The sequence below is a fragment of the Lynx rufus genome, unplaced genomic scaffold (assembly GCF_022079265.1).
Source record: "Lynx rufus isolate CCGP_SWC_20201006 ecotype Redwood Valley unplaced genomic scaffold, mLynRuf1.p SCAF_24, whole genome shotgun sequence".
In the NCBI taxonomy this organism is placed as follows: domain Eukaryota; kingdom Metazoa; phylum Chordata; class Mammalia; order Carnivora; family Felidae; genus Lynx; species Lynx rufus.
Genome location: NW_025814839.1, coordinates 4,578,241 through 4,594,859, shown reverse-complemented (window position 1 = coordinate 4,594,859; position 16,619 = coordinate 4,578,241). Strand labels below are relative to the sequence as shown.

Here is a 16,619-nt window from a genome sequence, read left to right as displayed (position 1 = left end):
AGAGGTGAAGTGCTTTTCTCATTACATCCTATCACAGGGTTCATAATGTCAACAGGATTTATTATTATTAACCATGTTAAAATTGATCAGTTGGTTTAAATTTTTTTTTTTCAACGTTTATTTATTTTTGGGACAGAGAGACAGAGCATGAACGGGGGAGGAGCAGAGAGAGAGGGAGACACAGAATCGGAAACAGGCTCCAGGCTCTGAGCCATCCGCCCAGAGCCTGACGCGGGGCTCGAACTCCCGGACCGCGAGATCGTGACCTGGCTGAAGTCGGACGCTTAACCGACTGCGCCACCCAGGCGCCCCTGATCAGTTGGTTTAAATGCCAGCTTTCTTCACTGCAAAGTTTCTATTTTTCCCTTTCCAGTTAGAAGCCGGTCATTAAGCCCACACTTATGGGAAGAGGAATTAGGTTCCACTTCCTGAAAGGAAAAGCATCAAAGATGGGCACCTGCGTGGCTCAGTTGGTTGGTTGTCTGACTCTTGGTTTCAGTTCAGGTCATGATCTCACAGTTGATGAGTTCAAGCCCCAAGTGGGGCTCTGCAAGGAGCCTGCTTGGGATTCTGTCTCTGCATCTCTGCCTGCCCCTCCCCGACTTGGGCCCGCTTTCTCCCCAAATAAATAAACATTAAAAAAAATCAGAATTTGTGGACATATGTTAATTATGTTAATTACCACAGTAATTAATACTTTGAGGAAGGTGATACTTTGAGGCTCTGCAGTTATCTAATCAGATTTTTTATTCTTGAGATAGTTTTTGTATGTAATTTGTGTCTTTCTAGAATTTGTGCATTTCATCTAGGTTTAATTTTTTTTTTTAAATGTTTATTTTTGAGAGAGAGAGAGAGAGAGACAGATTGTGAGTGGGGGATGGTCAAAGAGAGAGGGAGACACAGAATCTGAGGCGGGCTCCAGGCTTGAGTTGTCAGCACAGAACCCGATGTGGGGCTTGAACTCAGAAACAGTGAGATCAGACCTGAGCCGAAGTTGGATGCTCAACCAACTGAGCCACCCAGGTGCCCCTAGGTTTGATTTTTTTTTAAATGTTTTTACTTTTGAGAGACAGAGCATGAGTGGTGGAGGGGCATAGAGAGAGGGAGAGAGACAGAATCTGAAGCAGGCTCCAGGTTCCGAGCTGGCAGCATAGAGCCCGATGCGGAGCTCGAACCCACAAACTGTGAGATCATGACCTGAGCCAAAGATGCTTAACTGACTGAGCCCCCCAGGTGCCCCTAAGTTTTCTTACTGTTGGCGTAAAGTTGATCATACTATTTCCTTAGAATTAATTTTCATAGTCAGTGGTAATTTTTCTACTTATGTTCCAGCTTCCGGTATGTGTGTAAATTTACTAAAAATCATTGAATTATGCACTTAAAATGGGAGAATTTTATGGTATGTAAATCGTATCTGGATAAAGCTATTGGGGGATAAAGAAACAGCAAAAAGAAGAAAAAGTCAACTATATATCAGTGCCTCCCTAATGATTCTCTCCAAGCCTCTTGCTTGGAGATTTCTCTCTAGACTATATATTCACCTCCACTTGCATATCTGATCGATATCTTCAGCTTGTCAAAAACAGACTTACTGGCTTTCCCCTTCTCCAGATCTATACCTGCTGAATCCCCCGTGTGCTAGTAGAGGGATCACTGGGGCTTCATACGGTGAGCCCACAAATTTAGGGTCATCTAAGACCTTTTTTTGACACCTCATATCCAAATGGACATCAGCAAATCCTGTCCGGTCCTACCTTCAAGAGGTATCCCAAATCCAACCATTTTGCACTACCCGGGCTGCACTACCTCTTGCCTAGGCATTGGTTTTACTTTGCCAGATTCTCATAGTGGCCTGCTCACTGGTCTTCCTGCTTCCTCCACGGTTGCCCTCCGCCCCTGTAGGCTCGTTTCCGCCCGGCAACCAGTCTCAGTGTCAGGAGTCAGGTCTGTCCCTCCTCTGCTCAGACTCCTCCACCGGCTTCCCATCTAACTCAGCATAAAAATCAAAGACCTTATTTATTTGGGTAGGTCCCAGAGGCTAGCTTTCTGAAAGTCTTTGGTGAGGACGAGTAGTATTAACCCGGATTCTATTGTCCTAAAAGCAAGGGACTCAAAGACATAAAAAAGAACTGGCCCTCCAGTTAATATACAATTGAAAAAGTTTAGTTTTGGCCAAGTTTACCTTCTCTTTGGTTTTCCTTGAGTCCTTCTTCATAGTCCCCAGTGCCCACCATCCTTTAGCAACTCCAAGGTCCCCCTACCCAGGCCTGCCTCTCCCAGATTGCTGCTTTCCTGTTCCTGGTAGGCAATTAATTTCAGCTGCTTTAAGGGGGAAAAGCAGGGTTGGGTTTTTTTGTTTTGTTCTGTTTTTCACTCTGCCTGTTTAGATTACTTTCACGTCCGTTTCCTGAATGGCTGTGACCGTCCATGGGCTGTTTATTATTATGTAAGAGGATGCTTGTGAGTGCTCACAGTTGAACTGATGGCTCTCTAGGTTGTGGTGACTGAGATAAAAATGTTGAGGTACCGTGGGAGGAGATATTTGTGGACCTGGGAGTGGGGATGCGGTGGGGGTGGTGTTCCATCACAGAGAAGTCATAGAAGGTAGCTTTTACTAGATTGGTTGCAGCATGGCCTCTGAGCGGAAATGACCTGAATGCAAATCCCAGTTCTACACTTAGTATCTGTGTGACCCAGGGCGAGTTACTTAACCTCTCTGATCTTGATTGACTCCCCTACAAAATAGGGCTAAAATAGTCTAAGTTTATAACGGTATTGTAAGGTAACGCATGTAAAACATTTAGCCTGTTGTCCGGCATATAGAAAGGGCTCCCTAAGTGGTTAGTCATTTCTGCCCTTTAAAAATGGGGATTTCCTAGGGGTGCCTGGGTGGCTCCGTTAAGCGTCTGACTTCGGCTCAGGCCATGATCTTGCAGTTTGTGAGCTCAAGTCCCGCGTCGGGCTCTGTGCTGACCGCTCGGAGCCTGGAGCCTGCTTCAGATTCTGTGTCTACCCCTCTCTCTGCCCTTCCCATGCTCTGTCTCTGTCTTTTAATAATAAATAAACGTTAATTTTTTTTAAAAAAATGGGGATTTCCTAGCATTTTCATTTTCGCCCCAGCACTCTGCGGCAGGGAAAAGGATTCTCCAGAGGTAGTAGAAGAGATGGGAGCCAAGATCCTCTGTCCTAGTATGTGCGTTCCTTTTGTAAGTCAGAGTTCTCCTTGGAGGCCACCCACGGAGATGCCTTTCCTCACTGAGTTTCTTTTTCATTTTCTAGAAGAGGCTATAACCACGAATGAGGTTATAAACCAGTTACTGCACCATGTGGGTGCGATGTGCATACACCAACTCAATCTTCTTGCCACCAACCCCAATCTTCCAATCACAAGTGTCTTGGGCAAGCAGCATCCGATCGAAGCCCACCATCTTAGCAGTATTTGTGACATTATGGAGAAGGCCATGGTTAACGGAGATACTTGTATCATACGCTGTATTCTCGTTGTCTTTCAGGTAAATGCACCGTTTCGACATAAGATACTAGAGAAAAAGAAGCACAAAACTTGTTTTCAGCCAGCTAATTGCCACCAAAAGAGAAATTTAATAACATTCCCGTCTTGCATCCTAACCACACGCTAATCCTGTAATTAGGAACGATAATCATATTCGTTGCACTGCAGTTAATGGAGTATGGCTATATGTAGCTCACTGCAATTAATAGATGTAAAATATTTACTGTAATTACACTATTACACAATAGAAGAGAGTGTGGGTAAAAATCCACCTGGATGTCTGTTCATAAGAATATCTACTATGTGCTTTTTTCCGTAGGGATAATTTTATCCTTAGTAGAATAAGCATTTTTAGATACACCCCTTACGTTTCCGTAGGTGGTATTTAAATTTTTCTTCAGCCCACAAACTGAAAGAAACCGAGACATCATTCGGCGGTCTGGATTGCTGCTTTGGCAGTTGTTGATGGCACCCAAAGATCAAATTTGCCCTGAAATTCAGAAGGAAGTCTGTCTTGCCATCAGGTAATCAGATGATTTTCTTCACGCTTTCTGCAAAATGCGTCTCCTGTGCCGCCCTATACCCTCTGTACTCTACTGGCTGGTGGCCTGGAGGCCTCTGACCTCAGCCCATCGTCAGGGCCTCGTGCGCAGGGGATAATTTGGCCAGAGAGGGCTTGTGGCCCCACTCCCAGAGGCCCCAAGCCACGTAACTATGTGTCCTCATCTTACCTTTTGGATTTTAAAAGAAAGAAAAACAATTTTTAGCTCTTTAATTGGGTGTTTTGATGGTTTGCGAGTGAAGGTTCCTGTCATTCGTGGAGAGAGTGTCACAAAGTGACTAAGAAGCCAGGCTTTTGGCAGCCGGCAGACCTGGGTTCTAGTCCTTGCTCTGCCACTTACTAGCTCGGTTTGAGGTTTCCTTTTCCTTAGCTATAAAATGGGCGTAAAAATAACACCTGCTATGAGAGTTTGTGAGAGCTTAGTAAAATGCAAAGTACCTTTTAAATTCTGCTTAAAACTTAAAACCTTGTTAGAGAAGAGGGCAGAATATATGGGCCATTTTCTGTTTGTTATTATTTAATAATATTGCTTAATATTTAATATTGTTTTTCGAGTGCAATGAACTGTTATCCAGGAATATAGTTTTAATGTGACCAAGTATAATTTAGTGACCAAGGGACAACTGAATGCTTGGTCTGCAAGAACTGTGTGACAGGGGTGAGCAGAGAGGGAGGGGATTTTTTTCCTTCCATAGTTGATTATGCTTTGGGTATCTTTTCTAATTTATTTATTTTTAAGTTTTTGTTTTTTTAAACGTATGTTTATTCTTGAGAGTGAGCATACGCGCACGTGCTTGAGTGGGGAAGGGGCAGAGAGAGAGAGGGAGACACAGAATCCAAAGTGGGCTCCAGGCTCTGAGCTGTCAGCACAGAGCCTGACGCGGGGCCTGAACTCACAAACCACGAGATCATGACCTGAGCTGAAGTCGGACGCCCCTGTTTTCTAATTTAAATCTAGTGTCATGAGGAAACTTCTGGAGGTGATGGCTGTGTTCTGACTATGGTGGTGGCTTCATGGGTATACCCATATGTCAAAACTTGTCATATTGTACACTTGAAAAATGTTCACTTTATTGTGTGGAAACCTCACAGAAAAAAAATAAAATTCTGGCACCACTTGTGATGCTCCTCTTGCCCATTTGGAAAAGCTGAGATTTAGAAATCCCACTTCCCAAATGCGCTTTCGGGCACAGTCTGCGAATATCTACCTGGCCCGGCTACACTGACTTTTTTACAGCTCAGTTCTCTCTTACCAGTTCCATATCCAGCCTCAGACAAGTTCTCATTCTGGAAACTCGCAGGAGGAGAGGGAACCTGTTGGTTGTTGATCAGGGAGGTGAATGGACTGTATCATGACGTTGAATTTAGGTTCAGCCACTTTGTTAGTCGTGAAACTTCCCTCAGAGTTTCATGTAATCACTGGCATCTTTAATATAAGTGCAAATTAAAATATTTAGAGTTTGGATTTTCTAGAATATTTGTTGAAAAGCTTTTTGACTTTTCTGTCATTTCAGCTCTGGCTTAAATATCTTGTACCCAGGTGAAACCGAAATCAATAACTTACTTAAGCTGGTCTTAACGGAAGGTGAGAATTATCCCTGACTTCTCCTGGAACAGCCATCCCTTTTTTTGTCCGCGAGGAACCAACTGGATTGTTATGATAATAGACCTTTCTTGTTTGTTAGTATTTGTTAGTATTTTTTTTCAAAGTTCACTTTTGAGAGAGAGACAGAATGCGAACGGGGGCAGGGGGCAGAGAGAGCGAGACCCAGAATCTGAAGCAGGCTCCGGGCTCTGAGCTGTCAGCACAGAGCCTGATGCGGGACTCGAACCCACAAATTGTGAGATCATGACCTGAGCCAAAGTTGGATGCTTAATCGACTTAATTTTTTTAAGCTTTTTTTTAAGCTTAATTCGCTTAATTTTTTTTTTTTTTAATGTATCTGCACGTACACCAGTGCTTCAACTAGATTGAGAGGAGAAACCCTGTTCTGTGTATCTTCAAACTTTATCAACCTTTTTCTATCCATGCCGCTTAGCAGAAGGTGCCTGATAGTAGAGGTTTAATGTGCATTACAGATAATGACTTCTTAGGGGTTGCCAAGTCCGTTTGTTTCCTCCATACATTAAAACCCAACTTTTAAAGTTAGATGGAACAACTACAGCAAAGCTCACCCTGTCAGAGACACTGTGTTTATAAGCAGCGTGAATTTAAGGAATTAGAAATCCCACTGTGTGACATATGAAGAGGCAAACTACAGCTAGATCAGGATGTGCTGGTTGAAAGAAGTCTGCTTGGTTGTGAGGTTGTTTTTGCTGCTGCTCTTTGTGAGAGTACGTGTGCCTGGCGCCCCCACATCGTCAACAGTGTGCTCACTTGAAAACTTGTTTTAATAGCCTCAGTTTCCTAAGTGTAATCACCAGGGTTGTTCACGGAGCTCTGTTCTGTGTCAGGAGAGAGAAACAGCGGCCTCTCCCAGCTGCGGGATGTGATCTTAACCAATTTAGCTGAACAGCTTCAAAACAACCGATTTGGCAGCGAGGAGGATGAGCATTACAGGTGACCCCAGTCGCGCTGTTGACTGATAGCCTTCTCTTTGTGTTTTTCTCAGTAACTAATTTACATTAAATGTGTTTGAGCAACGTAAGTCTCCTATAATAACTAATATGATAATTAGCATGTTAAGTTGAAATCACAGATCAGTCAAAAGATCATATATCCCACACTTGCCCTAAAAGGCGATGATAGCATTTTTCAGTTTTCTCAGCAAAGTACTCAGTGGAAAGAGTGGATGGAACTTATTTAAACATCTTGGTGAAGGGTGCCACCCAACTCAGTGGGCTACGGGAGAGGGCCAGGGTGAGGGTGTGGGTGAGAGCTGGGAAGGGGAGGAAGGTGTTGGTTTTCTTTGCCATTTATAAAAGTACTCAGACTACGTCCTTGGTTACCATTTTGTTTCTTAAGTTGGATTTAGATAGTACACCTGGTTGTTAGCATTGTTGCTGAGGAAGATGATATACTTACAGAGCCAGTGAATTTTGTATCTCCTGTTTGTCATCTCATTCCAATTGTGTAAAATTTATCCTTTTATTATTAAACCATACGTATCTTATTGTTACATTTTTCCTGCATTTTAAAGACTAAATGATGAACTTTTACACTACATTCTGAAGATTGTTGTACGGGAATCCTGTATCTTAATCACCAAGTGCCAAACTGTCTCTAAAGAGGATTTTCAAAAACTCCTTTCGACTGTGCCTGTAAGTAAAAATGTGTTTAATGAAGCCAAATGGTATCAAGTGTCCCTGTTTTCATGTTACTGTATTGAGGTGTGTGTGTGTGTGTGTGTGTGTGTGTGTGTGTGTGTGTGTGTACACACACTGATGTAATGCACTCTCCAAGGCAGTCTTAATTGACGGAGTCAGTGGGTGACTGTGTTTGTCCTGGAAATACAGAACCAAACAAACCCACTTGGATCGCTTTCTCTAAGATTTTATTCCTCCTGCTTTTAAATGTCTTGATGCAGTGAATTGTTTGACTGAATTTAGATGTTTTCGTTTTGTTTACATAGTGAGGATTGTCCTCCCTGTTAATTGTTAATGTGGTATCGTTTTCTAAAATGTCACCGTTCCCCCAGAGACTAAAAAGAACCTAGAGATTCTTTCAAGGTTCTGGTGGACTCTCTTCTAGTGGAAATTCATGAGAGGGGGAGAGGGTGGGAGAAATTCAAGTAAGTATCTGAGTGACTAGTGCGAATTAGGCAGCAGAAGGCAGAAAGGTAAATGTGTCAAATGACATATCAAAAGTCATGTGGAAATAAGTCACCTGAGAAACTAACCTGGTCTGTTTTCTGTACTTTCTCTTCTGCTTCCCTTGTCCAACCCTTATAAACATGAGGATTACATGAAGCCTTTTTGCTGTAAGGTGTAGATCATTTAAATGCCCTTATTTGTATTAAAGGCTGCATCCTCCTGCCTGCGCTATCTGATGGCAGTTCAGAACCACCTTCTCAGTAACACTATTTTGATTAAACCCGATGAGAACGAGGACAGTGACAGCTCCTTGCAGGGAGAGACATTGAAGGTACAGGTAAACACCAAGCTTTCTTCTAACGATGCTTTCTACCCAGTGTGTAAAGTGCAGCTCAGCTGGCTAACTCTGTGTATTACGATGTCACATTTCACCATGTGGCTATATTGTTGTGAGAGGTAATATTAGGTCACTCATCTCATAGGTTCTTATGTCCTTGCACAGTGGTTACCATATTTGTGACACTCTCATGACGTGTCTCCATGTGCTCGTGTCACTCTTCTGTCACTCTTCTTGTGCCTTGTTTATTTCATCCTTTTTTAAAGGACTATAAAGTATTGCGCTTACAAGTGATCTCATACACATCCGAAATCTGTGTATATAGAGATAAAATAATCTAACATTTGAAATAATTTTGACGTTGTGGCTGGTTTATTACATTCTCTCCAAATAACTTAAAAAGGTGGTAATTTTCTCACAACCTTTATATTGAATAATTTCTAAACCTACGGTTCATTTCATTCTCTGTAATTATTTTTAAGTTAGCTTCTATGTAAACTCAATAATTTGTTCCCACATGGCAATTTATAGCAATCCAAAGATTTTTTTTTATAGCAGTGGTGGTTATAATTTTGACAGATGCTGGAGGCTGTTGCTTGCATTGTTGTTTAGAATTTCTTCTTTGTGAGAGAATTAGAGAAATCAATAAGAACTTGGTTCTTCTTTAAAGTGTTGACTGAAACACACTGAGAAATTTACCGAGGAAGCGATAGAGATAAAAGCCATTATGCTTCGCCCTTTTCTTACTGCTTTATGCGCTGATACTCTAAAACCCATACACTTGTTAATTCTTGAGTTGATCTCACTGTATAATCAGTTTTTAAATAGGCAAAAATGCAGGAATTAATCATTTAAATTGCTGATACTGTTGATTAACTTCTCTTGCCTTAGTTTCTCAGTGAAAAAGGACACTAAGTCTCCCTTGCAAGGTTCTGTGAGGCTCAGAGGAGGAGGCATGCTAACCGCATGCACTGTGCGGCCACAGGGGGCGCCGTCAGCACATGGCAGCTGATGGGATCCGTGGGACTTAAACCATGGTTTAGCCTGTCAGTTCAGAATTCCTTTTCTCTTCATGATAAAAACATCTTAATAATTGCAAAGAAGGCCCCAGAAAAGTCCCAACAATGGAAGCAAGCGTTTTCTATTTGAAAGGCTAAATTCTGTAAATTGTTTAATTAGTCCATGGAGAGAAATACTCTTGGTAAAGGCAGAAGAGGCAGAGTTATCCAGTATCTCTGGGAAAAATTAAAAACCCAGATTTCACCTAGAAGGTTAGGTTGGTTGTATTTTTTCTTAACAGAAAATAATTGTAAGCTAAACACTTGTGTGATTTTAACGAGTGCTTTTTAACACACAATTTAGTATTTGTATGCCCACGAACTCTCTAATAGTTAATTTTAATGTTCGATAGCCTGTAACTGCCTGCTACTTCAACTGAATTTTTAACTTGCCTGTTTTCAAGTGTGATGGTTTACAACGTTAAGTAAAAAGGTCACTTGTACTGTTTCAGAATGTTGTGTTTTTGTCTCATTTTATTCACCGCCTCTACATGCGCCTTTTACTGTTCTGTTTTTCTCTTTAGCTGCCCTCATACCACCCAAGGCAATCTTCCACCTGGACAGTTTCTGGGCTGGCCACCGGGAGCTCTCTTGTGCTGGAGGGGATGGGAGAAATGCCTTTTCTCCCAGGGACTCGGTGTGCTCCCCGTGAAATACTGCGTATTTCTGTCAGCACTCCAGACCTTAGCCTCCCAAATCAAATTGCTACTTGCCATCCTAGCGGAACTTCCTGCTTTGGGCTGATTCTGGCCACCTCATTATTTCGTTTGGAAATGCATCATTAAATACATCATTTCGTGTTGTCGTTGTGAGTGTGTGTTCATCCCAAAGCCTAAAAATAATATTGTGATATTTTCTACCTAGGAGCTAAAGGTCAGTATTTTGGCTCTTGCCACCCAAATCCTGACTGGATGTGATGAAGTGTTGGAAATGCTACAGCAGGTCACAACTGCCCTCATAAATAGTGACCTAGCTGACCGTGAGCAGAGGTGAGGAAATGGGTCGTGAGCTGTGGCCTGCTGCCCTTCAGGAAGCAGAATTGCTTAGGAAAGCAAAACCTCTTAGAACATCAAATGTTCATTTAATATAGAGGGATTTTTGTGAGACTAGGTTGAAACGGCAACTGTTTTCAATGCCAAGTGCAATCGAACTCTTTAATGGTGCTTTTAGGTGAGACTGGGCCGCCAGCCAGAGTCTGAGGGGGCGGCGAGGCTCTGGTGCACAGCCTCCCCGCCGACATTCGGGTCTGCCACCATCATCGCCCCCAAACTGGCCTTTCCTTCCATCATCTAGCTCAGCAGCACATGCACTTGGTGTCCTCGTGATAAGTACTTTAGACGGGCAGGTGACTTAGTGACACAGAAGATTAACTGCCATGCGAAAGATGACGCTGACATAATGTCTTAAAATTTTACTGTAATTTTACTTCTTCAAGTATAGGAGTGACCTCTGTAGAGGGTAATCTTCTCTCTCCCAGTAATAAAGCTCTTTCTTAGCCCTCCCCATGAAAATTTCTGCTAATGGTTTGCCGTTGCATCTGTGTGTGATAATGATTTTAATGTTAGAGATGCTGATCCAAAACAACCCCGCAGTGTAATTTTTCCTCTGGTAACCCTGTCTGTCCCCATGTCCCTTGTTTCCTGCCCATTCCCGGAGAGTAGGTGGCCACATTGGAACTGGGGGCAGTATAACCCAGATAGGCATTGCACGAGGGCTTGTTAAGTCCTATGGGGCCCATCGCTGGGGCTTGTGGTACAGATTTGGCCTCCCCACCCCCCACCTGCCCCCCGCCTGCCAGGGAGGAGAGATAGTCTGAGAGCCTGGGAGATGGGAGGTCTGTTTCTTGTTCCAACCCCAGTACCCTAAGTAGCCTCAGAGAATTTCTATAACCCACGTCTTTCTTTGGGTGAGTCACATACCTTAATTCTTCTGGCAGAGGATTGGGATATTAAGAATGTGATTTTAGGTAATCATTTTACAATCTATACATCTATCAAATAATTGTCATACACCTTAAATTTATACACTGTTCTGTCTCAATAAAATGGGGGATGTGATTTTAAAGACAAAAGAAAAATCTGTGTGGTAGCTAGTTACTTCCTCTCTGTTGGAGACTGCATACAGCACAGCGATCTAAAGTTCCAGTGCCAAGGGAACTCTGCCTGTGGTAACTACCTAGAGTAGCCGTCTGCATGTTAGAACCCACTGATAAAGTGCTTCCGAGGTGCTATGATACGCACCGTGTCAACTCAGGTTGACAGTGACATCTCTTACTTGGTTTCTGTTCTCTCCCTCTCCCTCAGTGGTAGAAGGTGGGAGATTTGTGGACCGAACTGCCGTAGCTAGAAGTGCTTAAGCAGTTCAAGGAAATGCAGTTTAAGACAATTTGTCAGATAAAGAGGACGGTTGCTTCTTCACGTGATTAGGAATTGCTTAAGCCATTGTTTTCTTGAACTTTTTGTAGGTTAAAAGGCTTGGAACAAGTTACTAAGGCTACTATGCTTGGTCACCTTCTTCCAGTGTTACTGACTTCCCTGATGCATCCAAATTTACAGACTCTGACCATGGCCGATGCCCTGATGCCTCAGCTGGTCCAGTTGGTACTCTATACCAGTCAGGTACGGTCCCTGGTGTGCCAAAGTGAGCTGCTCTTCGGCCCGCCCACCTCTCACGTTGCGGCTGTGTGCATTTACTGAAGGCAGAGTAAACATGGCCATGTCTTTCAGAAGTCAAGGGAAATAATAGTGGAATGAAGGGAAACATAGTAAAAAAGAAACTGAAATATTAAGGGGAAACGTTTTGTTTGACTAAATTACTTACTGCGATCTTCTAGCAAGTGTTGATCGCTGGTCAGCTGTGAAAATGCTAATCTGCAATGCTACGGAGATCCTACCATTGTATTCAGCCTCCTGAGGCCTTGCGGGAGATCCTACCATTGTATTCAGCCTCCTGAGGCCTTGCGGGCTATCGGTGACTGATAGAAAGGATATGTGCCATGACAGCATTAAATAAAATGATGTTAAGTGGTCTAAGTCGCAAAGCATTTCTTCGTGAAGGAGGACAGAGTAGGATTGTAAAAAGATGACTTAAGTGAGAATTCTAAATTTGGCTGTAGTACCATCCAGATAACTGACAGTAAGCACTTTAAGACATGATGATGGTTTTGTGTTTCAGACGGCTTTGCTGCTTAAAACCCAGTGTCCAGTTTTTGCCGAGGTGGGCTGTTCCCCATGTGGTGCATCAGACCAGAAGGGCAGGCTGTTCCCCGATCAGAGGTGAAAGATGCTGCTTCCTTGCTGGAACCCCTGCCTTGTTTTCTTCTGGTGAAAGCCTCGTTCTCCTTTTACGACACTGAATTCTAGCAAGGATTCTGTAACTGGGAAAAGAGACTTGAGGGTCACGTTTTCCAGATAATTCTAGAATTGCTTTATAGATTTATAGGATCAGGTGAGAATAAATTCCCCACAGATCAAGAGATTAAAGATTGACAGGCTCTCCTATACCAGCGATGGCGATGTAAAATACTATGACTTTGGCAAATAGGTTGACAGTTTCTTAAAAAGTTAAGTGTATACCTGCCACATGACCTAGCTATTCCACCTCTAGGTATTTACACAAGAAAAAGGAAAGCATAGCTTCTTACAAAGACTTGTATATGAAGGTTCATAACAGCCTTATTTGGAGGAGCCCAACACAAGAAACAACCCTAATGTCTATCAACGGGGGAAGGGATAAATGAGTTGCAGAGTATTAGAATATCCCTACGACGGAATCCTACCCAGCAATAAAAGTGAATGAATGGTTGATACATGCGACAATAGGAACGACTTTCAGAATCCTTATGCTGCGCAAAAGAAGCCAGATCCCCTCAAAAAGAACATGCTATATGATTCCCTAGATAGGAAACTATAGAAGATGTAAACTCCTTTCTAGTGATAGAAAGCAAAAAATGATTGCCTGGATTACCAAGCGAAGGAAGGAAACTTCACTAGTATATACCTATGTCCAAACTTACCAAGTTGTACACTTTAAATATGGGCAGTTGATTACGTGTCAGTTACATCTATCCAGAGCAGTCTTCAACAATGGCAATCAGAAAGGGGCGACTTTGCAGGTTTCTCTAGAAGAGTGTGGTATCCAATGCAGCTTTGCGTAGTGACGCAACTTTGCCCCCATGCTGTCCAGGATCATCAGCCATAGCCACACGCTGTTCATGATGACTTGTGGTGTCGCTCATGTGATCAAGAAACTGAATCTTAAATTGTTTTCAGTTCAGATTCTGTTTACCTGGCCACACTTGACTCCGTGGCTACCACATTGCTAGTGCAGAGCTGAAAGAAGAGTGTTAATTTCACAAGCGCCAAGTATAGGTCTTAGGAGTTTGTATACCACAGCCTTGGGCTGCAAAGCCCTCGAGGGTTTAATTACAGTAGACAAGAGGACTTTGAAGGCATTCTTCTTTAGCAAAAATTAAAGTAAAAGTCAGGTAGACTCATGGAGTTGTCAACAATTGACATTTAGATATCAACAAAAGGAACCTTGATAGGATACTAATCCTGTGGGATTTGGAAAGTGACCAATCTTAAGGGTCCTTTATAGCATCTATTTTTTTTTTTTTTTTTTTTTTTTTTTTTTTTTTTTTTAGTAACTTGAGAGTTGGTGAGGCCCTCTCCTGGGCTCTCCTCCTTGAAAAGAGAGTATCTTCTCTAGCGACAACAACAAAAGAGCCTTAAACATAGGAGCTTTTACAGTGCTTCTGATCGCCACTGATACCTAGCATTTAAAAGCTATGAGGTTGTCAGACTGCATGATGTGGAAAAGGAAAGCGACATTTCTTAACCTTTTGTATTTTACCATGTGTACCTCTTCTTTTTCCTCTCCCCGCTGCTAAGCTAAATCACTTTCTCTGTGTCTGGTTTTAGGATGCTGGAAGAGAAGGAAGAGCCAGGCTTTCTCACTGGTTTAAAGATTCCTGCTCCATGGGCTGCTGGAAAGACCGTGGAAACCGTCCACCCTGTCAGAGACAACTATAAATTTAAAGAAACTGTTCACATCCCAGGAGCTCGCTGCTTGTACCTTAGATTTGATAGTAGATGTTCTTCACAGTATGACTATGACAAAGTAAGCAAGACTGGCTTAGTATTGGTTCCACCGCCAATAGGCTGGTTTCTTAGATGCTTCTTATTTTTCTTTGCTTCTGGTCACCATTCCCGACTTATTTCTGTCTGCAGATGTCTCTTTGGAAAACTTTAAGATACGCCTTGAAGGGTAGTGGTTGGGGAAATAACCAGCATGTCTGTGTTCGAAGAACAGTGTTTTCACAACATGTTGAAAGTGCACTTTCGTAAGCTTTTCAGAGTTTAGATCTGGGAGTCAAAGGAAGTTTTCCTTTGCCTATTGCTTACCTACTGCCTTCCTCCGGTGCTCGGAATTCCTGTGGACAGGTGATTTGCATTCGTCTAGAAAGATCGTACTGCCCGATTCTGGGGCTTCTCACGTATTCTTTGGGAGAAGATGGCCTTTTAGAAGAGTTTCAGATGTGCTAGGATCTGTTTTCTTTTTATTATTTGTTCTTTGTTGTCAGTACCTCAGGGCCCACATAGATTTTGAGGAAGAGTAGTTTCTGACGTGTAGTGGCTTGATAATTTTAAGTGGAAGGAAACATTTGAGGGGTTGAAGTGTTTTCTTCTGTTTATGTTGTTGTGTTGCAAACCATCATGTTGAACTTCTGAGGAAAGAGGAATGTGACTGTGACGTGTAACCTCCTAAAAGAACAACTGAAGGATTATCTACTAGCTTTGTACATACGCAGGACTATTTTTATGTAGTTGTATGTAGATTGTTAGCTCCTCTGTAGAGTGTTAGGGTGAAAGGTCTTAAATCCTTCCAGGGGAGATTTTTAGGTTAAATAATAAAGGACTTCTTAACTGTATGTACTCTGAGGTGGTGAAACCCATCACTGAGCAAATGATAGGGTCCCCTTCCCCCTTATCTTTTAGGATAGTGAAAACTGTCAGGTGTCGGGAGGGGCTTAAGATTCAATCGTCTCCAAAACTCAGGTTAACTAGAAGCAGGAGAATTTAGAAAATGGTGTTTCATGGGCCTTTCAAAAAAGAAACGTCTTGCCATCAGCCTGCCCCACTTCATGGCTCTTGACATCAGCTACCCCCATTTCCTAGATTCAGCTGATAGGACTATTGGAAATAGAAATGGAGAGGTTGCCATATCAGTCGGTGTCATTTTGTTTCTCCTTTAAAACCAGTGATTTGCATCCTCTGACCTACGCTAACCAACACCTGCGGTAGACATTTAGCGTTAAATGTGGAGGCACAGGGAGACTTCCTACACAGATAAAAGGAACATTTACTTTTCCAGTGGTCCCTGGTTGGTATCAGCAAAAGGTCCAAAAGGGTAAGAAAGCACAACATGATAAGTGTCAGGGGCTAAAAATGTAGCCTCTACATCCAAACCGAGCCCTCCTGTGCAGTCAGAGGTGGTCAGAGTGCACATGAGAAGACAGGAGTTGGAGTTTACGGAAACCAGGGCTTCATTCTTCCCGCGGAAGTATTTGAATGCCAAGGGACCTCTAAATATCTCTCCTGCATATTAGAAAGTTGGTTAATTGCATATACATGAATAACCTTTATTGCGGAAAAGTACTGATCCATGAAAACTGACCCAAGAAGCAGCAGCACCTTTTCTGGCCTAAATTTATGTCATTTTCTTTTTACCCCATTAAGCAACATTCAAAGGATGTATGGCTTATTTTCAATTTGTTGCGTTTTTAAAAATCCTCATTCATTGAGTTTTTGGGTTTTGTGTTGTTTTTTGTTTTTTTGCCTTTATTTTGTTGTGTTAGATATAACCGTCTTTCCATCTGTATTTGCTCACTTTATTAATTTGGGGGAGGACTTCAGGGGGCAAACTGTACCAGTTATTAATGAGTTATACGTCATTACTTAGCATTAAAATAACTACTTAACAACATGTGTAATGGCTGAATAGACCTATGTTAATGTGAGGTCCCCAGGCAGTTAAATTGTGGTAATACCTGTTGCATCCAAACTAGTATCAGTTATACCTTAAAAAATCAGGGAATATTCTACTGTAATGACATCAGTGCCTGGTTATGAATGTATTTTTAAACGAACATTTTTTTGCAGCCTTTTTATTTGTAGATGTTGTTTTTGTTTTTCTTTTACAGTCTAACAGTATATTTTCTGTTTTGAAGTTGGTGATATATGCGGGGCCTAACACAAACAGTAGGAAGGTTGCTGAGTATGGAGGCAACACACTGGGATATGGCAGCCGTAGTGTCTTAGGAACTGGCTGGCCCAAAGACTTGGTGAAGGTATGGTATCCAGTCAGATTCACTTCCTCGAAAAGAAAACTGAACTC

At 42.3% G+C, this 16,619-nt stretch overlaps 1 protein-coding gene across 9 annotated transcripts in view; it reads left to right on the top strand.

The window, feature by feature from the left end:
• HECTD4 (HECT domain E3 ubiquitin protein ligase 4) overlaps window positions 1-16,619 on the top strand; it is a 194,082-nt gene that overhangs the window by 98,276 nt on the left and 79,187 nt on the right. For 4 of the 9 annotated variants that reach the window (XM_047088246.1, XM_047088241.1, XM_047088240.1 and 1 more), the window contains 11 exons: window positions 3,280-3,512; window positions 3,890-4,035; window positions 5,588-5,658; window positions 6,528-6,633; window positions 7,214-7,334; window positions 8,035-8,163; window positions 10,086-10,210; window positions 11,686-11,839; window positions 12,396-12,496; window positions 14,144-14,342; window positions 16,426-16,572. In XM_047088246.1, the coding sequence (XP_046944202.1) occupies window positions 3,280-3,512; window positions 3,890-4,035; window positions 5,588-5,658; window positions 6,528-6,633; window positions 7,214-7,334; window positions 8,035-8,163; window positions 10,086-10,210; window positions 11,686-11,839; window positions 12,396-12,496; window positions 14,144-14,342; window positions 16,426-16,572 (1,532 nt within the window). The remainder of the gene's footprint in view (window positions 1-3,279; window positions 3,513-3,889; window positions 4,036-5,587; window positions 5,659-6,527; window positions 6,634-7,213; window positions 7,335-8,034; window positions 8,164-10,085; window positions 10,211-11,685; window positions 11,840-12,395; window positions 12,497-14,143; window positions 14,343-16,425; window positions 16,573-16,619) is intronic. The other 5 variants (XM_047088248.1, XM_047088245.1, XM_047088242.1 and 2 more) reach the window with 5 other exon arrangements.